Source organism: Micromys minutus, assembly GCF_963924665.1.
Source record: "Micromys minutus genome assembly, chromosome: 6".
Taxonomy (NCBI): Eukaryota; Metazoa; Chordata; class Mammalia; order Rodentia; family Muridae; genus Micromys; species Micromys minutus.
The window spans coordinates 26,076,800-26,097,406 of record NC_137975.1 but is presented as its reverse complement, the minus strand read 5'-3'; the positions used below and the strand labels follow the sequence as shown (position 1 = coordinate 26,097,406).

The 20,607-nt window shown below is 47.5% G+C and overlaps 1 protein-coding gene across 2 annotated transcripts in view; it reads left to right on the top strand.

The window, feature by feature from the left end:
* LGR6 (leucine rich repeat containing G protein-coupled receptor 6) overlaps window positions 1-15,280 on the top strand; it is a gene marked incomplete at its 5' end in the record, with an annotated part of 114,683 nt that extends 99,403 nt beyond the window's left edge. For both annotated transcript variants that reach the window (XM_080917701.1, XM_080917702.1), the window contains 6 exons: window positions 865-936; window positions 1,381-1,452; window positions 3,084-3,209; window positions 4,977-5,137; window positions 7,930-8,010; window positions 10,318-15,280. In XM_080917701.1, the coding sequence (XP_080773827.1) occupies window positions 865-936; window positions 1,381-1,452; window positions 3,084-3,209; window positions 4,977-5,137; window positions 7,930-8,010; window positions 10,318-11,573 (1,768 nt within the window). In that variant the 3' untranslated portion in view covers window positions 11,574-15,280. The remainder of the gene's footprint in view (window positions 1-864; window positions 937-1,380; window positions 1,453-3,083; window positions 3,210-4,976; window positions 5,138-7,929; window positions 8,011-10,317) is intronic.
* Window positions 15,281-20,607: the final 5,327 nt, after the last annotated feature.

Genomic DNA, 20,607 nt, shown 5'->3' with positions numbered 1-20,607 from the left:
ACTAGAAACTTGGGTGCCCAAAGGAGTCTCAGGCAAACTCCTTCTGAGTCAATAGCAACTATAAACTGCATTGCTAGGGCCACCATGTGTTCCATGTGAGACACAGGAAGTCTTCAGAGGAACTGGAAACAGCCTAGGTTTGGGAGCATGTGTTCCCATGTTCCACAACACATCAACATTCACATGTACATGTGTACTCACAAATACAAAGATAAGTATGGTTACACATGAACCTCCAGCCTCACAAGGAAAAGCTTACTTTAAAATTTCTCTGATCCTCATCTACCCAGCTCCCACTTCCTTAAACCACTATGTGTCTGAGTTCTGTGTAGCTCCTCCTGATTGTAGGCAGGGCAGTGCTTTATGGGGCCATAACAAGGAAGCTATATCTGGAGTTGTCCGGTTTGTCTGAGTGATGACGACTCTGACGTGGTTGGAGTCCTGGATCTATCTCCACATCAGACAATGAGTCTACTAAACTCTGCTTCCCAGCTCAATGCAGTCACCAATTACCCAGGGCTGGACAGTGTCTGCTGCTAGGCTAGGTTCTGCGGGACCCATGGCTGTCAGGGAAAGTGGGGGCCACTTCAGCTGGGCTGGGAGCCAGGCCCGGTGGGAACCCTGGAAGCTGACTCCCTTTTGGGCCACAGGGATGGTTTTTGTGGCTTTGTCTCCTGACCCACTTACCCAAGGCAACCGGATCCCCTTGTGCTCCCTTTAATTCTGGTGACTTCCGCGGGCTGGGCCTTTTTTCCTGTGCCAGGAGAAGTGGGGGGCTCCCCTTTCTTCCTTCCAGTGCTTGAGGGGCGTGGATCAGAGCCAGAGTCTGGGCCTTCGGGCTCATCTAGTCTCTTGCTGCTCTAGTGGCCTCCAACATAACCGGATCTGGGAAATTGGTGCAGATACCTTCAGCCAGCTGAGCTCCTTACAAGCTCTGTGAGTACCTGCAGTACCCAGGGGTGGGATCTGGAGGACCCCCATGTCCCCAACATTATTCCCATAGCATGTGTGTCCACTTTAAGTACTCATGACATGTATGTTTATTTCTTTTCCGCAGCCCCTTCACACACACACACACACACACACCCACACACACACACACAGAGCCCTTCTTCATCCAGTCATGTAGACCCTTCTCTAGCTATGACCCAGGAAGTTCTGAGGCTCTGGAACCAAGACATGATGGCTCCATTCCAGGGGCTCCAACCAGGTTGGGAACTAGGCAGCGGTAAGAACCTTCCTTCAAAGGCTTAAAGCCACTGCTGCTTGGGAAGGTCAGATGGAAAGTATGTGAGAGCAAGCCCAAGATAGGCCCAGGATAGGGACAATGCCCTTCCCATGTGTCCCTGCCCTCTCTTACCTCCTGCTTTCTGCTCACAGGGACCTGAGTTGGAATGCCATCCGTGTCATCCACCCTGAGGCTTTCTCAACCCTTCGATCCTTGGTTAAGCTGTAAGTACCCCTTGAACTCTCTTCCAGGATGCTGAGAGCCAGGCAGGACTGTGGGCTGGTTGGTGATACAGGAGGGCCACCACTGAGAAGTGACTTGTACAAATGTTTCACCACACATCACAGGGAGGTCTGAGAGGCCTAATCAATCATTCTAACTGTGTGTTTGACACACCGTGAGGCCTGGTAAACAGAGAGCCTGCTTCCTGCAAACCCTGGAATATCATCTGCGAATGTTCTGCAATGTTTTGGCAGCCTTGGTCCTCATTGTGCTTCCTCCCCTCACCTCTCCCTTGGCCTCTACATCCTCCACATTCGCCAACAAAGACGACACATGTGTCTGAACTTCTCAATTCAAGAGGGTGATGGTTGATGGAGAACCCAGGGTCTCTGGGATCTGCAAGGCAGGAGAGAACCACAGAATCTTTTAAATCTCCTAAGATGCAAGCAGAGATTATGTAGGGCTGGTGCATAGTCTTCGTGTCAGGCTGAAAGACCTTCTGCCCTGGTTGCCACACATTGTGTGGGACAGACAGGTTATTAGCCATATATAGTTATATATATATATATTTTTATTTATATATAGTTATATTATTAGTTATATATTAGCTATATAGTTCCTGCCTAAGGAAGACCTAGCACCCTCCCTTCCTGCCATGCTGTGTGTCCCAAAAGTATTACCACCCACATGGAGATCTTTCTGACTAACACAAAGATTCCTCAAGGCCCCTGTCCTTGGCCATTATCCAGTCACAGATCCTTACTACACTGGTGACTTCTCCAAGGTCTAGGAGGAGTCTGCTTAAGGACTTGTCATGACTCCCGTGTGCATGCAGTCCCCCCTCCCTAATCTGTGGCTCTCTGGGCTCTGGGCCTTGGTCTTGTAAAATTCTCACCTCCACCTCCTCTCTATTTGCCATACTCCTGCCAGATAGGTAGGACAGATATTTTTATCCTTTGAAAGATGAGGCCATTGGAACTTGGGCAGATTTGTGGCTCTCTTTGGTTACACAGTGAGTTGGTGACCACGCCAGGTTTCCTGCCTGTCAGTCCAGGACTGTTTCCACGACGCACAGTCTGTGGTCCTAGTGTTTGCATTGGACTCCTGGCTTAGTCTAATAAAGTCTCCAGCAGAGGTTGTGTATGTCCTCACTGCTGGCTTCCAGGTGGTGTCTGCAAGGCAGAATGGGTGAGCCAATGCCTGCCTGGGGCTGGATGACCAGCTCTGTCCCACCCCATCCCACCATCGGAGAGAAGCAACAGGAATACGTGGGATTTAGGCAAATAGCAGAGAGGTCTCCCAGGGCCGTCGTGAGCAAGGGTTCTTAGATGGGACCCAGACATAGACGCTAGAGTTGTGGGGTTCTGTTACCTTATAGATTGGGACAATTTGACATTAATTTACAGCCCCACAGCTGTTACCGAGATTTGTTGAATGAGTGAGTGGCTGAGTTAATAGAGGGAGTCTCTAGAAACCCCTAAGCCGCAGAGCACGTACTGTCCCATGTTTATCTTCTGTTCTTTGCTCCTTTCCTCTTGCTTCATCCCAGGCATACTGGCCACACCCACAACAAAGCCCTTCCCCCTCAACAGTCCCACTGACTGCCAATAACCCTGATCATCCACTGTCCTAGGGACCTGACTGACAACCAGCTGACCACACTGCCCCTGACTGGGCTGGGAGGCCTGATGCACCTGAAGCTCAAAGGGAACTTGGCCCTGTCCCAGGCCTTCTCCAAGGACAGTTTTCCAAAGCTGAGGTGAGAGCTTGGCTTGCCCTGTGCCGGAGGAGGTGTGCCCCTGACACCTTGAGAACAGAGAAACTGAAAAAGCCACAGGGTCTCACCCTGAGAATCGCCTGGTAGCTTAGAGTTTGGCTCCACTGATCTGTCAGCTAACCAGGGACATGACTCTCTTTTTTCCTATCTCCTTCCCGCTATCCCAACCACCAATCTAAGGGCACTGGGACCTGAGGGGAAGGGGATGAGCCGGGCAGAGGTTCTTTAGCCCTCCTTATTCCTTGCCTGGTTATCCACAGCCTAGCAATCCCACCCTCACATAGGTATCATCTGAGGCACAGAATCAGGGAAGAGTCCAGGGCACTGACGAGTGGAAAGCAAGCTGCAGGCCAGTCCCTGGTGCTAATGACATCCAGGCTTCTTCCATGTAGTGGTGGCAGCAGAGCAGCCTGTGTGGCCCAAGCTTTGTCTGCTGTAAACTAATGAGATGCCCAAGGCATCTGTCCTCACCCTCAGAGGGCACAAAACCCAGTTCTGTTATGCTAAGAGCTGGGCAGGGGACAGGGTGTTGGTTTCATAGAAGACAAGGGTGAAGAGTTACTGGGGACATCAATGCTTTTAAAAAAGAGAGAGAAAGGAGGAAGGAAGAAGGAAAGAGGCTTGAGAGATGGCTCAGTAGTTCAGAGCTCTTTCTGTGTTGTTATGATAATAGGAGTTCAGATCACAGCACCTAGATAATAAACTGTATCTTATACACACCTTTAATCCCACCTCCCAGGACAGAGATGGGAAGATGATCTGGGTTTGCTGTCTTCTAGCTTAGCCAAGAAAACAGGCCGAGCTCAGGGAGAAACCTTTTCTCAGTGAAATGAGGTAATGGAGAAGAAGGGGTGCTTGACACCCTCTCCTGACCTCTGCTTGTGTGCGTAGGAGCGTGCACATACACACTCAGATATAAAGAAAGGTGCTATGCACGGTCCTACATACCTGGGAGGAGGAAGAAAGAAGATGGGAGGCTCGAGGTTATCCTTGGCTATAGGTGGAGTCTGAGGCCAGCCTGGGTCACATGAGACCTTGTCTTGAAAGAAAAAGAAGAGGGAGGGAGAGAAAGGAGAGGAAGGGAAGGAAGGAAGGACAAAGTAGGAAAAGGGAGAAAGAAAAATAAAGACTCCATGCACCCTTTCCCTAGCACTTGGGATCAAGCCCAAGGGGTGTGTGCCTGCCAGGCAAGTATTCTGTCGCTGAGTCACACCTCAGGCTCTGCCTGCTTATTGCCTCCTTAAATACTTGACAAGAGTTACTGCTGAAGAGGAGCGGAGTGCCCTGGGTGCTGTGTGACCTTGGGGAAATTGCTCCTACCTCAGAGCCTGCGGTGGGGACTTCTAAATCAATGGGCAGAAGGCTTCTCTCCCCTCTCAGTCAAGCTGAATGAAGAGACAACCGCAATCTCTCCAGAGCCCAAGGCTCCCCTAAGGAAACAGCTAGAGTTGTTATTCTCTCAACCTGTGGTCTCAAACCCTTTCTGGTGGAATGAGATGTAAAACCATCAGAAAAACAGATATTTATATCACGATCCATATTAGTAGATACAAAGTGTCAACAAAAATCATTTTATGGTTGGGAGTCACCACAACATGAGGAACTGTTTTAAAGGGTCTCAGCATTAGGAAGGTTGAGAACCACCGTTCTAGAGGGAACAGGGTGCTCGGGTTGAAGAGCATGTGCTGAGGGTATCCACACTAAGGGTTAGATCCCAAACACACTAAGGCAGCCTCTCCCCGACCCTAGGATCCTGGAGGTGCCCTATGCCTATCAGTGCTGTGCCTATGGTATCTGTGCCAACTTCTTCAAGACCTCTGGGCAGTGGCAGGCTGAGGACTTCCATCCAGAGGAAGAGGAGGCACCAAAGAAGCCACTGGGTCTCCTTGCTGGACAAGCTGAGAATCAAGGTGAGCCTGGGGACCCTGGGCTTCGGGGATGGTGGCTTCAGGGGACTCTAGAAGGGAGGTTTGGAGAAGTATTAGTGGGGATTCTTGTGACCTGGAAGGAACTGTCCCACTGTTTGCACACTCAAGAACGCTCACTGAAAACGAGCGATCCTAAGGATGGGAACAGGAATGCCAACGCCTTCCCAGCCTTTGCAGCCACCTCATGCAGCCCTCTGTGACTCTCCCTGTCCCATGAGTCACCACTTTGCCTTAGTGGCCACCCCTTGCAGCCCTTCACCTTTTGGTTGTTCTCAGAAGACAATTAATTAGCACAGCAGCTAAAGATGTTCGTATTAAATTGATTGAACTGCACTTGTTTTCGGGGAGGGGGAGCTTATTCTGTGTCTTAGAACTAAACGGAACATTGCAAGAGAGTATTGCTCCCAGGGATTGACGTCCTTTGCCTCTGCTCTTCCTATGAGTGCTACTGGGAAATTTAAATGGCCACTGAGCACATGGCCCTGCTGATTGTCTTGAGCCAGATATATCTGTTTCTAGAAGAGTTGGGGCAAAGAGAAAGTCGGAAGTACGTAGTGGGTGGGGGTGGGGGTGGTTCTGATGGGTTGTCTATAATGTATGTCTTGGGAGAAGGGAACGAAGGGTGTTTTCCTCTCCCCAGGCCCTGAGTTCCCAACAGCAAGTACAGATAGGATAGAGAAAGGAGTCCTGCCTGTTAAGGTTCCATTTGAGAAGCTGAAGAGGGAAAATTAAATCTAAACCCGGGTGAGCTGCTGCCACACACCCGGAATCCAGCAGGCCCGGGGGAAGGCAGGAGGTTCAGATGTTCAAAAGCACCATCATCTACATAACCAGGTTAAGGTTAGCCTGGGCTACATGAGGCTTACTTACAGCATCTCATGCTGGTTTAAGTGTAGACAGAACTCAGCCCAAACCCATTGACACACCACACACCATTTGAGTTGCCTTCAACATATTTTAACCTGAATTTAACTTCCTCATCTTGCAGCAAAAACAGGTAATGCATTATTTCTCAATGGCTGTGAGCAAAGGACTGGAGGGGTCCATTCAAGGCAAAGTGTATTAGTCAGTGGGGACAGTGTCACTGTATAATCTAGAACACAGATCATGAAAGTCAAATGCTGTAGTGTCGGGGGATCTTTGAGAACATCCCTCCTAGTGAATGGAAACAGGACAGAAGCATCTCCTAGAGAGGCTACAGACTCCCAAGAGTAGGAGGAGGAGGAGCCTGTCAACTAGCAGGGCCAGCAGACAGCTATTCCCCAGGGACAGTCCCGGATGTCTGCTACATACTCCTTGGGGGAGTAACAGGGGGCTGGAAAGAGAAATGGAAATTTTCCTTCCACAAGGTGAAACTTTCCGCTGGGCTTAGGTCTTGGAGAACCACGGGTGTGTTGAGTTAGTGGGCTGCCGGCCGCCTGTAACAGGAGCTGGGGCAGGGCCCCCCACTTCCTGTGAAAGCAAAGGAGCAGAAAGAAAGCCAGGAGCTGCCGTTCCAGCCAGATTTGATTTCCTCTTCATCTGAAGAGTGGTTACTTAACACCTTGGCCGTGACTTTCCCAGCCTCAGACAGTCTGCTGGTCTCACCTCCTGTATTTCATTCATGCATTTTGATTTCAAAGAGTCGCTGAAATCCTTTCTGGAGCACATGGACAGGTGGGGAATGAAAGGTAGAGAAGAAAGGAAATGCCAGGAGTCTGTGGGTACACTCTGGCCTTCCACCTGCTCTCAAGCAGTCTAGGTCAAGGCTAACTCCATAATCTTCCAGTCTTCTGGGAAACTCCTAGCAGATGTTTACCTGTGTCAGTGGGGGAGAAAAGAGCTACACAGGAACCTGACTTTGTGAGCCAAAGATGGGGAGAAAGCAAGCAAAGTCAACTGGTAGCATTAGGATAGCCCCAGGACGTCATCTTTTAACAACATCACCTACTTATTCTCCTATGGTAGAGAGAGAGAGACTTTGACCCTCAGCCTCATTACAGAAACTACTGGGGTTCTTGGAGTGTGTGTGTGTGTGTGTGTGTGTGTGTGTGTTCATGTGGCTATGATGGCCAGAGATTGATGCTGCATGTTTTTCTCTATTGTGAGGATGTCCTTGAACTCCTGATCTTCCTGCCTCTAACAAATATTGGAATCACAGGCATATCCCACCATGCCTAGCATCAACATCCCTCCTCCCTCCCTCCTTCTTCCCGCCCTCTCTCTCCTTCCCTTCCTCCTCCCCCTTACCTCCTCCCCCCTTTTATTTTTCCATGACTGTCATTGAACTCACTCTCTAGACCAGACTGGCCTTGAATTCAGAGAAATCCACCTGCCTCAGCCTCTTGAGTGCAGGGACTAAAGGTGTGTGCCACCATCTCCCAGTTTCCAACATTCTTCTCAATGTGCAGTGTTCATAACAGGGACATGGAGCTGCAATGAAAGGCTAGCTCAAGGGGGAACTGTGTAATCACTAACTCTCTTTAGTAGAGCATCCACGGGCCACACACTCTTTGCAGCACTCATGGGCTAAAGAGGCTGGGCATAAGAAAATGCAGGATAGCGGAGAGTAAAATGTCCCTTGCAGACAACTAGGAATACACAGTATCCAGTAGCTGTGCAAATACTGGTGTCCAAGAGTAGAGATATCAGGGCTGTTGAATAAGCAATTTTGGACAGTTAGGTAGAGAGACATCAGCTTAAATAAAAGACATTATCAGTTAAGACAAAAGTGGGGCTTTAATGACAGTCAGCAACACCCAGGACTCTGGACATATTCTCTCTTCCCTTCTTAGATGACCCAGACCTGGATGAGCTGCAGATGGAGACAGAGGACTCAAAGCCACACCCCAGTGTTCAGTGCAGCCCTGTTCCAGGTGAGACGGGAGGCTGAGGAGCCGGGGCTGGTACACCCAAGTGCCTGGGTGAGGAGCTAGTGTAGCTTGTCTACAGTCTGTGTTGTAGATGCTTTCTTTGCCCGAAGCTCAACCTGCTGTGATGAGGGTCTCCTTGTGGAGAGGAGCTGGAGTTTTTTCCCTTGGGTGTCTGTACAGGGGAAGCAGTGGGGTGGGGTTGGGAAAGGTCACACAGCCTTCACAATTCAATCTAACCAAAGGATATACACCTAGGAATAAGTTGTTCTCATGGAAGAGAGATGTGAGGAAGAATGTCTTGATGCCATTGCTGGGGCTTCTGGGACTACTTTTTGAGCATGCCCTCAAACACCTCAAACATACACACACACACACACACACACACACACACACACACACACCACAAACTTATAGGACCATGAGAAGCTCTGAAAGATCACCTCTCCATCCCGAGAAGAGTAAAATTTCTTCATTAATGTCTTCCAGGGTGTAAAAACTCTGCTGTCTCTAGATAATTCCTAAAGTACTTCCTTAGAGCCAGGGAAACCTCCTCTGGAATCTAACCTGGGACCATGAAAGCCATGTTGCTGGAAAGAAAAGGGCTCTTTTTTCTTGATGCCACACAACCTAAGTTTTCTTATTTGTCCTATTTTAAGTGAAAAGAGTCCCTTCTCTGTGTATAAAATGTCAACAGAGCCAGGAATGGTAGTGTGTGCCTTTAATACCAGTACTCAAGACTCAGAGGCATATGGGTCTTTGAGTTTGAGGCCAGCCTGATCTACATATCAAGATCTAGGACATCTAGAGCTACATAGTGAGAACCTGTTTCAAAAAAGCCAAACCAAAACAAGAAAACGCTAACAGGCCATGCCAAAAGACAGCACCGTGCTTTGTGGGCCAAGAGCTGTTCAGAATAAACACAAAATTACAAGCAGTTAGCTGTTTTTATTTCATCCACCTTCATTTTCCAGATTTCCATATTTGTTTGGCTTAAGCCTTTTGCCCAGAAAGCTTTTAGTCTTGACCTTGCTTCATACCTGCTCTCAGCTCTTAGTGGCAAAGTCCGCCCTCTAGTGGCAGACAGGGGAACAAGGAAGACGGCATAATTTGCTAGGAAACCCGTGTTTTCAATAGCTCTGCCTCAGGAACTTCATGTCTGAAAATCAGTAATCAACAAGGATGAGGTAAAAGAGAAAGTTCTGGAAAACAAGCTCCAACTTGAACTTGCATTTAAAATAGCTCACACAAATGGTCAAATAAATTGCTGCCCATTATATGATGGAGTGGTTATTATACAGCCATTAAAAAATATGGTTTTTGAGGTTGTGAGGAAGTATGCAAAGCTTAATTTAAAGAGAATAAAATCCCAAATATATATATTTGGAAGAAAATATGCCAAAACAAGGAGTTCTTTTTGAGAGGTGAGGCCATAGACAGTTTTAAACTTTCCATGCTATTTCCACCTATTTATTATTTCATAATCAGAAAAGTGTTTTAAAAATAGCTCCCACGGAATTCTCTTAAATTCCCAAGCTACCTAGCAATACATTGAAAAACAAGTCTAAAGCCAAAGGCAATGAAGAAATAATATGTCCAAAAGTTACAAGGTGACTCAAGAATAGCATTGGAAAGACAGATAGACAAATGCCAGGGTCTTCCCGATCTACTGTGAGGTCAAGCTGGAAAACTCCACAAGTTCAAAGTATCTTTATTTTTAGTTAGGGTCTCACTATCATTTCAGGCTGGCCTCAAACTTATCCAGCTCCCTGAGTGTTGGGGTTACAGGTGTGAACTACTAAATTTGAGAACGTTTTCTTTATCTCGATTACACACGTTGTCTTCCAAATACTGGTTGCACGAAGTGTACTCAAAGCAAGGGAGAACCAGCCTAAGTGTACTCAGGACTCCTCGACCGTGGAAATGTCAACCATTGCTTGGGCAGTCACCACCATAAAGTGGTTGGCTCTGGACAGCTCCCCATTCTGCCTTTGCCCCAGCCGTGTTTGTTTCACTCCCGCAGGGCAGTTTGTTCCTTCTTTCACTCCAAATCTGCTCCTTTAGGAAGACCAAGTTTCTTAGCATTTCCTCAGGTCTGGGTTTGCGTTGCACCACGGATCTATTTCTGTGTATTTTCTTTGCAGTTTCTTCGGTTTCTTCCTCCTATTTCCAGGAATTTTCTGAGACAGAAATTCTCTCCTGTTGCTCTCCTTTTTGCATCAGGAGTTGTCTGAACTTAGAGCCTGGCTTTGCCAGAGCTCTGGGTTCTGGCAGCCCTGGCTCTGGGCTTACATCTGCTTCTCTCTCACACAGGCCCCTTCAAGCCCTGTGAGCACCTCTTTGAGAGCTGGGGCATCCGCCTGGCTGTTTGGGCCATCGTGCTGCTCTCGGTCCTCTGTAACGGGCTGGTGCTGCTGACAGTCTTCGCCGGCGGGCCCAGCCCGCAGTCCCAGGTCAAGCTCGTGGTGGGTGCGATCGCAGGCGCCAACGCCCTGACGGGCATTTCCTGCGGCCTCCTGGCCTCGGTGGACGCCTTGACCTTCGGCCAGTTCGCTGAGTATGGAGCCCGCTGGGAGACCGGGCTGGGCTGCCAGGCTACGGGCTTCCTGGCCGTCCTGGGGTCGGAGGCGTCGGTACTGCTGCTCACACTGGCGGCCGTGCAGTGCAGCGTCTCTGTGACCTGCGTCCGGGCCTACGGGAAGGCGCCGTCGCTGGGCAGCGTCCGCGCAGGCGCACTGGGATGCCTGGCGCTGGCCGGACTGGCCGCCGCGCTGCCGCTGGCCTCGGTGGGGGAGTATGGCGCCTCCCCGCTCTGTCTGCCCTACGCCCCTCCCGAGGGACGCCCGGCCGCCCTGGGCTTCGCCGTAGCCCTGGTGATGATGAACTCTCTCTGCTTCCTGGTAGTGGCCGGCGCCTACATCAAGCTCTACTGTGACCTGCCTCGGGGTGACTTTGAGGCCGTGTGGGACTGCGCCATGGTGCGGCATGTGGCCTGGCTCATCTTTGCAGATGGCCTCCTCTACTGCCCCGTGGCCTTCCTCAGCTTTGCCTCCATGCTGGGCCTCTTCCCGGTCACCCCTGAGGCTGTCAAGTCTGTCCTTCTGGTGGTGCTGCCTCTGCCTGCCTGCCTCAACCCACTGCTCTACCTGCTCTTCAACCCTCACTTCCGGGATGACCTTCGGAGGCTCTGGCCAAGCCCTCGGTCCCCGGGGCCCCTAGGTTTTGCTGCAGCCGGAGAGCTGGAAAAGAGCTCCTGCGACTCCACCCAAGCGCTGGTGGCTTTCTCTGATGTGGATCTTATTCTGGAAGCTTCCGAGGCTGGGCAGCCTCCTGGGCTAGAGACCTATGGCTTCCCTTCAGTGACCCTCATCTCTTGTCATCAGCCAGGGGCCACCAGGTTGGAAGGAAACCATTTTGTAGAGCCTGATGGAACCAAGTTTGGGAACCCACAACCTCCCATCAGTGGAGAACTGATGCTCAGGGCAGAGGGAGCCTCACTGGCAGGCTGTGGCTCTTCTGTGGGTGGAGCCCTCTGGCCCTCTGGCTCTCTCTTTGCCTCTCACTTGTAAATACCCCTCCCTGTTTGTATTCCCTGCTCCCAAAGATGGCTGCTTATAAAAGAAAGACAACTACAACTTCACAACAGTATGGCCAACGCCCCTGGCTTCATTGTTCTCCATGGCCATAACCACTGTGCTTCCTGGTCTTGCTTTGTCTTGGCCTCCAGCTTCACTTTCACCCTGGGCCTTCCCGGTCCAGTCCAAGTATGTATTTGGGAAATTTGCGTAGGAGAAAGAAGGAAAGCAAAAGACAGTGAAGGTTGTGGGAAGCTGACAGAGTCGTGATCTGTGAGTACACAGTGAGTGGGGAGGCATCACAGAGAAAGGCACTGGAAGACAAAGACATTGGCACATCTCCCCCATGACATGTGGACAGGATATAAAATGTGTTCTATGACCCATCAATCTTGACCTATGCTGTGCCAAAGTGCTTCCTGTTAAAATATGCTTTGGAAGATACTGCATATTATGTCCCTTTCTTAGAGTCATGGGGTCCGTGTTAGTGTCTAGAAGGTCCTGAGAATTAGGACCTTTTGGCTTAATTACCACAGCAGTTAAACACAATTATTTGATGCTAGGTTTCTGTCTGCTTTTCATGGAACACTCACAAAACTCTCACAGAACCTAGCACGGTTTTCTCCCAGGGGACTCCTCCTCTTCACACCATGGAGTGCTACCCTATGACATCACAAGATGCCACCCCTCTTTGAAAGCCCCTAAGAAGCCAACCTGGGGTGAAGTGCCAGGGTGACTGGTGATCCGTCATCCAGGATAGATCTTGCATTCTACTATCCCATTTATCCTGTAGGGCAGACACCTGGAGAGCCTGATTCATCCCACAGGTGGGGTGGGGAGAAAGAGACCCTTGTGTGTGCTCCCTCCCCACCCCAACCCTAAGCAGTAATGAAATTTCTGCCCTCAGTAAGAGGATTCTAAAGTCCTGGCAAGATTCACACTGCTCTATGGGCTTCCCCAAACTCTATGCTACCTTCATATGGTTTTATGTTGTATGCATCCCACCACGGCCTGGACCTCTTTTCTCATGCCAATCCTGTTTCTGGGAGGATGGACAACCCAAGAGAAGGGATATTTGTGTTGTGGGTATTGCACCTTAGGGAGGGCTGTCACCATGTGGGACTCCTGGGTGCCCCAACAGGCCTTTGATCCTTCTGTCTCCCCCATCTTGATCTTTTTTACCTTATGCTTCCCCAAGTGCAGTTGAGGGACTACTCAGTGCCTCCCACCCCAGTACAAACAGAAATTCAACCTCAGGGAGAGGAGGTAAGAAGTGAGGAGAAGCCAAGATTCAGCAATAGATGGTAATTGTTCCTGGAACCACCTCCAACACTATTTACATAGAAAGGACAGAGTTTGGATCATGAAACCCAGTGGAACACCATTCTCCAAATCCTGTTGTGATCCTTGACCAAGTCCTCTGTCCAAAAAAAATCCACCTTTAAAACCAGCTGACAAGATCCTTCTCTGAGTTAGTAGTTAACTTTCCATAGCTCAGCTTTTCTGTGGTCTCCCAAGTGCCCAGTGAAAATTCTGCCATGGTCAAGTGGGATGGAGAGATGAGTCAGAGGCCATGCATGGGACTCAGAACATTTCTCAACCTCTGGAGATTCACTGAGTAGCCCCTAGACTCTAGAAGGCTCAGAAGCAAAAAAGGGTGACTTTATAATTTCTTAGGGTCTTCTCATGGGGCATTTCAGAGTGGACATTCACTAATTGATGGCAAGTTTATTTATCAATTGTTTCTGGGTGCCTCATTTCTTCATTTCCCCTGGGCTTCCAATCAGAGCCCTTGGTTGGAAGTTCCCACCCTCACCCCCCGAGAATTGGTGGTTTTCTGAAATTCCCCAGGGATGGCAAAATTGGCATTCTTATGGGGAGCCCTGACTTCTAGCAAGTTACCTAGATTTTTACCCTACTCTCTCTGCCTACACCACTATGGGATCATTGTTCTCTTTGGAGTTAAGGAACCAGCCTTGAAGTAGAGTGGAGCAGCCATGTGTTGGTGGTCTAAGAACATAGGCATTGTTCCCTAAAGAGGTCTTCTATGAGAGTGAGCCAGCCCCTTTGGGTTGCAAGATTTAGCATGGTACAGTTGTCACCTACTGTCTGCTTCTAAATCTGGACATCAGCCAAAGTTCAGCTTTCTAATTAAAGAGGCAAGGGAGGAGAGAGTTGAAATGTCTTCCATAAACTTTCATTCAACATGTCTAGCCAGGAATGGTGGTGCATGCCAATAATTCCAGCATGTGGGATGTGGAGGCAGGAAGATCTAGTGTTAGGGTCATCCTCAGCTACATAATGAGACTCAAAAAAAAAAAAAAAAAAAAAAAGAAAGAAAGAAAGAAAGAAAGCAAGTAAACAAAACGCCAAAATACTAGTTCATTTACATTTACCCTAAATAAGATAAGTAAAGTTTCTCTGTGTTTTATTTTGGGCCAAATTTCTAGCAAGTAAGAATGTTATTCCTTTGGTTATCTCCTTTATAATCAGGTGAAGACTACGTATGTGTCTTCTAAGCAAAATTTTGGGTCTCTGTTCTACATATTTGGATCTGACAAGAAAGACCACAAGTCTTTGACTGATCACAGGATAAAAACTTGAACTGTTCAGAGCACTTAAGTCCTCCTCTGTTGTTATCATTAACAAAATCTTCCCAAATAGTGGCCATGGAAAAGAATCCACTCCCGGGGCTGAGATAGTGGTGGAAATGCCAGGACTTGGTATGTACTACCTTGGGCGCTGTGTGCTGTGCCATTAGGTAGTGCCAACAGCAATCTTCTCTTAGAAGAGAACTCATGGTGGACAACAGCTTGTTAAGCATCTCATCAAAATGAAAAGCCAAAGACAAATGTAGAGCTAAAATTGGAAGACTATGAGTTGACAGGGCTTCTTGCTAGGTTCCACCTTTCCTCTTTACCTCTTCTCCTGCTCCTGTGGGCTCACTTTTCTAGGATGAGTAAAGGTTAAAAAGTAAAGGAGTAGGAGAAGGAAGAGCTAGCAATAAGCAGAAGGCTTTTGGGGCAAGGATGGAAGAAGTAGTAGGAACTCCCATCCTCCTGGCCCCAGATCTTCTGACTACCTCTTCTCTGGGTTACCAAGTTCTCCTACCAATTACTCACCACCTCCACATCCTTTCTGGGTTTCAGTCCCTTGCCCCACCCCCACCCCCAGCCATGTGAACTATAAAAATTGTCAAGATGTAAATATCTGGTTCTTCTGTATAATAAAGCACCTATGAAGTACCACATGTATCCTGCTCCTTTAGCTACTCTGGAGGGAACCATGGATGGATGGGTGTGGGATGGTTTTGAGGGAAGGAGGTGTGGTCAGAGGGTCAAGCTCACTATTCTCTCCTTCTGGGGCATTCAGACCATAGCCAAGGAGGCTCTGGGTTGATAACTTGAAGGAATCAAATCAGTTTCAGTCATCTGTGCCGAAGTGTCCTTTGTATGTACTGGGTCAGACAGAGCAATGTAAAGAGAGCTGTGAACAGTTTAGGTTTTCTGTGTCTCAGACCTTGAAGCTTTGCCAGACCCAAGCCTCCTGCTGAGGTTTCCACCAAAGAATCAGCTTGTTTTCTTTTCATTGCACAGACTTGCCACCTACTTTCTTCTTTTTCCTTCCCTGAAATGATGACACTCCCAAGGAAATGGGGAAGGCAAAGACATGAAGGTTCACAAAATTCTGCAATCATGGGACATGCCACAAACCAAAGTTATCCCAGAAGAGGAACCTCAATTGAGAAAATGCCTCCATTAGATTGCCTATAGACCAGTCTGCAGGGCATTTTTTTTTTAATTAATGATTGATGTGGGAGGACCCCACCGACTTGTGGGAGGTGCCATCCCTAGGCAGGTAGTCCTAAGTTTCTCTCTTGTAGGTTGATGTTAAGGCAATACATATTTGGACAGTAGAGAGTGGGCAAGGATAAAAGCTGTGGTAAGGTGGAAAAGGAAGAAACAGAAAGATTTAAGATGGAGGCAGCAGAAGAGAATGGTTCAGATTAAGGTGAATTAGATTGATTTTTATCTTGTCTAGGTGGGTGGCTTATATCTTTATTAATTGACAGTGAATTTGTTTGATGTATTGTGAATTGAGAATTTAACATATAAACCTGTTTGATAAGTTATTTATTGTTGACTCATGATTTTACTGGGCTGTGGAGGACAGTGCATAAAAGCAATGGCTAAGAGGCAGTTGTTGCCCACTGGAGGTGAGGGATTGAGGGGCTCATGGAACGAGATGTGTGGGTACCAGGTTTGGTAACTAACCGCCTAGGAGATTAAACTCAGCTCCACACTGGAGTGGATCCCTGGAGTGAGAGCTTCCTCTGAGTCTCACTTTGAGGGACAGATAGCAACAGAACTTCTTTTATTTTTACTCTCTCTCTCTCTCTCTCTCTCTCTCTCTCTCTCTCTCTCTCTATATATATATATATATATATATATATATATATATATATTAGAGTTTATTTATGCAGGGCATGGTCAAGGGGTAGTAGGGACAGAGAAATGGAGAGAGAGAAGAAGGGAAGAAGAAGGGCAGGGAGGATGGGAAGAGAGGGGGGAGAGGATAAGGAAGAGCAAGAGAAGAGAACAAGAGCCTGAGTTTCTCTTAAGAAAGCAGGACGAGTGAGTTATGGGGAGTAAGCTAATAAACAGTGTTCCTCTAAGGTCTCTGCTTCAGTTCCTGCCTCCAGGTTTCTGCCCTAACTTCTTTTCATGATGGTCTGAATGCTGTACGCTGAAATAAACCCTTCCCTCCCAAGCTGGTTTGGATCAGTGTTTTATCTCAGCATTAGAACACAAACTAAGACATGGACCTGGTGTCAGAAGCCCTTCTCCTCCCATTTACCTCTTCCTTTTTTTTCTTAGCTGATGCATAATCCTGATTCCCCTTTGAGAGACATATGATGTCTTCACAAATACCTGACCTGTGCTCATTTTGAATGAACTATTCCAAACTCCCTATCCTTCTGGCTCAACCATTTTCTCAGCCTCGTTAGGCTTGGTTAAGAGGAAGTTAAGTGTGGTTGACTCCAGTAAATGTGTTCAGAATCTGAGTGTCTAAGCAAACCCAAGACCAGAAAGTCCTGGTGTGGTGGGGGTTTTATCTAAAACAAGAGGCTGCTCTGGTTTAGACAGTTCTGGGTTTTAGCCAGTGGGATTCTGGTAGTAGTCACTCGTGCCCACCACGGACATGTTCTGCTGTTTTCTGCAGGCCTGTTTTTATGTCTATCTGCTTTGCAACCACAACCAACTGCTCCCTCCCTGCTGTCTGTTGTTTAAAAGCTTTAATCTACTTTTTGAACAAGTATTACATTGACATGGCACACACAGCAGAAGCTAAGTCTGTCTCCCCTGACTGTTCCCCCCTCTGTTCCTTTGTTCCACTTCTAAGCCTTCACTGTTTCCCATTGTGTCATCCTTCAAGAATGGGCATGCAAGATATGCACACACACACACACACACACACACACACACACAGACACACACAGACACACATGAATGCTTCCTTTCTTCTCTGAGTCTTATTACAGTGCACACTGGCTTCGAACTTGCTGTGTATAGCAGAGGATACTTGTCCTGTCATTACCTTCCCAGCACCAGGACTATAGGCACATGTCTCCATATTCAATGTGTGCAGTGCCGGGGATCAAACCCTGAGCAGGATGCCTGCTCAGCTAACATTCTACCAACTGAGTTCCATTCCTAGTTGTTGGATCCCCCCCTTCTTTATGGAATACTGGTAATTGAACCATGGCCTTCTGCTTGCTAGAAAAAATATCTAATAATTGGTCAGATTCCTAACTCAGATTTTTTACAATCCATATTTTTAAAAAAACATATATGTACTTGTTTTTTTTGGGGGGGGGAGGGGTTGCAGCATGCCGCAAGTAAGCTGCTTTTTAAAAGGCCAAATATAGTTCAATATCAATATAAAGCTCTTTTATTTTTTTCATAGCAGTTTATATCTTTTCTGTGCTGGTTAGGGTTTTGGATTTTTCTTTCTTTCTTTCTTTCTTTCTTTCTTTCTTTCTTTCTTTCTTTCTTTCTTTTGTCAACTTGAAACAAGTTAGGATCATCCGGGAAGAAGGAGTCTTAATTTGTCAGTTGAGAAAATGTTTCCATAATATTGGCCTCTACAGGTCAATAAAGTATCCCTGTAAGGGCATTTTCTTATTTAATGATTGATGAGGAGGGCCCATCCCACCATGGGCTTGTCACCCTGGGCAGGTAGTAGAAAGCTAGTGGAGGGTTGGGGAGAAGGCTCATTGGTTAAAGATACTGACTGTTCTTCCATCGGACCTGGTTTCAATTCCCAGCACTCATGTGATAGCTCACAACCACCTGTAACTCCAGTCCTAGGAGATCTGAAACCCTCTTCTAGACTCTGTGGGCGCCAGGCATACATATGGTACAAGATATAAATAATGGGGGGGGGGGAGGAGGGAGGGAAGCAGAGAAAGAGACACACAGAGAGACACAGAGACAAAAGGAGACAGACAGACAGAGACAGAGAGAAATCTGAGCAAGCCATAGAGAGAAAACCAGTAGGAAACATTTTTCCATGGTCTCTACTTTAGTTCCTGCCTCCAGGTTCCTGTCCTGCTTGAGTTCCTGCCTTGATTTCCCTCAATGATAGAATATGATGGGACATGTAAGCCAAATAAACCTTTGCTGCTTTTAGTCTGTCTTTTATCACAGCAATAGAAAGCAGACTAAGACAGAAATGGTACCAGGATCGTACACTATCACTATGACAGCCTTGCTCATATTGTTTTGGGAGGATTGTGGAAATGGTTACACCTTCAGGCTGGAAAAACCACTGGGTGCTCAGAGCATAATGAGCTGTTGTGGGAGCTTAGGAGACAAGGATGCTGAGAGCCATGCAGATGATGGAGGCCAGGACTGGGAAATTTCAGAGGGATGAAAAGTTTGTGTATGTAAGTAGAACTTTGGCTTTGCTGGTACTGTGGAGGCTAGTTAGGGTTGAAAATTTAGCTGTGATTAAGAAGAGAGTGGCATCACTGAGGTGAAATTTTCTGGGGCTATGTCTTTAGAGTCAGCACACAGAAGCTGTGGTTGTTGCAGAGGGGTCCAATCCTGCTGGCAATCTCATTGCTTAGCAATGTCATGCTGGCGGCTAAGGGGATCCCAGGTGGTCCCGGTTTTGAAAGCACGATGGGGTCGTAGAGAGCAGCTGAGGCTTGGCACTGTGAGAGGCTACTGGTGAAGGTGTAGCCTTAGTTGGAATAGATACCCCAGGAATGAAAGGGCATGGAGAAAAGCTGAGGCCTGGCACCATGAGGCAAGCTCAGAGTCCCTGAAGAGGGCCTATTGGCCTCATTCACTGTATCCTCAGTTCTTCCTTATAGAATCAAACAGAGAGTAATGTTTGGTAACTTTTTGTTGAGAAGAGGACAAAATGAGTTAGAAGTGTGTGGTGTATGGATGTAAACCAGCACTTGGGACATACAAGGCAGGAGAATCAGGAGTCAGCCTGGGCTACATGAGAACGTGTCTTAGAGAAAATTTTAGAGTCAAATTAACTAAATATATTCTTAAGGATTGTTCCTCAACTGGGCCAGAAGATACAAAGAATACAGAACAACAAAGGACTTTATGTTGGAACTAATTCATTTGTAATTAAAAAAAAAAAAAAATATGAGTATGCTGTCAGTGACTCACCAGAAGAGGGCATCAGATCCCATCACAGATGGTTGTGAGCCACCAGGGTTGCTGGGAATTGAACTCAAGATCTCTGGAAGAACAGTCAGTGCTCTTAACCTCTGAGCCATCTCTCCCCATTTATAATCTTATATCCTCCTTTCCCCTGTTTCTTTTTGTTTCTTTGGTGTGTGTGTGTGTGTGTGTGTGTACACAGGCATTACCCCAGAGTTTATATGGAGATCAGAGGACAAGTTGAAGGAGTCAGTTCTCTCCATATGGGTCCTGGTTACTGAACTCAGTTGCCAGGCTTAGTGACACACACCTTTACCCACTGAGCCAGGCCACCACTCCTATATTCTTATACTCCTGAGTTAATGCTGTCTCTGAGAACTGTCACTTTGTCCATTTTCCAGGTCTGTGTAGTGATCTTTGGGTTTATAAGATGGTGTGAGGGGCTGAAGAGACGGCTCAAAGGTTAAAAGCCTTGATATTCTTACAAAGGACCCAGGTTCAGATCCCAGCACAACCATGACACCTCACAAACCACCCATAATTTCAGTTCCCAGGGATTCAATGCCTCCTTCTGGCCTACGTGGTCAGCAGGTACATAGTCATACACATAAATCTTAGAAGAAACCACAGTGTACAGATTGTTTAGAAGGGGTTAAAGGTTTGAGGCTCTGACTCTTCTCTCCTGGCCACTGTGATTGAAATGATGCTGTTGTAGTTATCAATTTCTTTAGAGTAGATGTTTCCTGCCCAGTAACCACTCCCTTCCTTCTGGCAACAATTTCCTTCAGGAAGTGGCCCCCTGCTCTTACAGCATGTGGTTTGATTCACTCCAGGCTTCACGGGTGGGACTGTGATCTGGGTCTTATCAGTATTATCTTTAGCCTCCCTGATTGGCCAGAAGGGCTCACAACCAAGTTTTGTAGTAAGATCTGATTCAAGAACTTTGGTGAAGTGATAAGAAGTACTGTCCCTGGAGCTGCTGGGTGCACAGGCCTGGGCTCCTGGAGAACAGTGGGTCCTGACAGTATCATTGGAGCATCTGCACTAGTCACGCCTATAAACACTCTGGACTCCACAGGCAGTGAGCCAATGATTTTTGTTTGCATGTATGGGGATTTGTGGTACTTGCATGGAAAGATGCCGAAGAGCTTCCTTTAACAAGTCCCACCTGTCAGCAACTACCCAAGCCTAGTAAAAGTGAACTTCTTTGTCTTAGCAACCAACCTTAGGGTAGTAGAAGGCATCCACTAGTATTTTGGTGGTCAAAGAGGATTCTCATGATAGTCAGGAAGGCTACTGTCTTAGTTAGGGTTGAAATTGCTATGATGAAATACCACCAC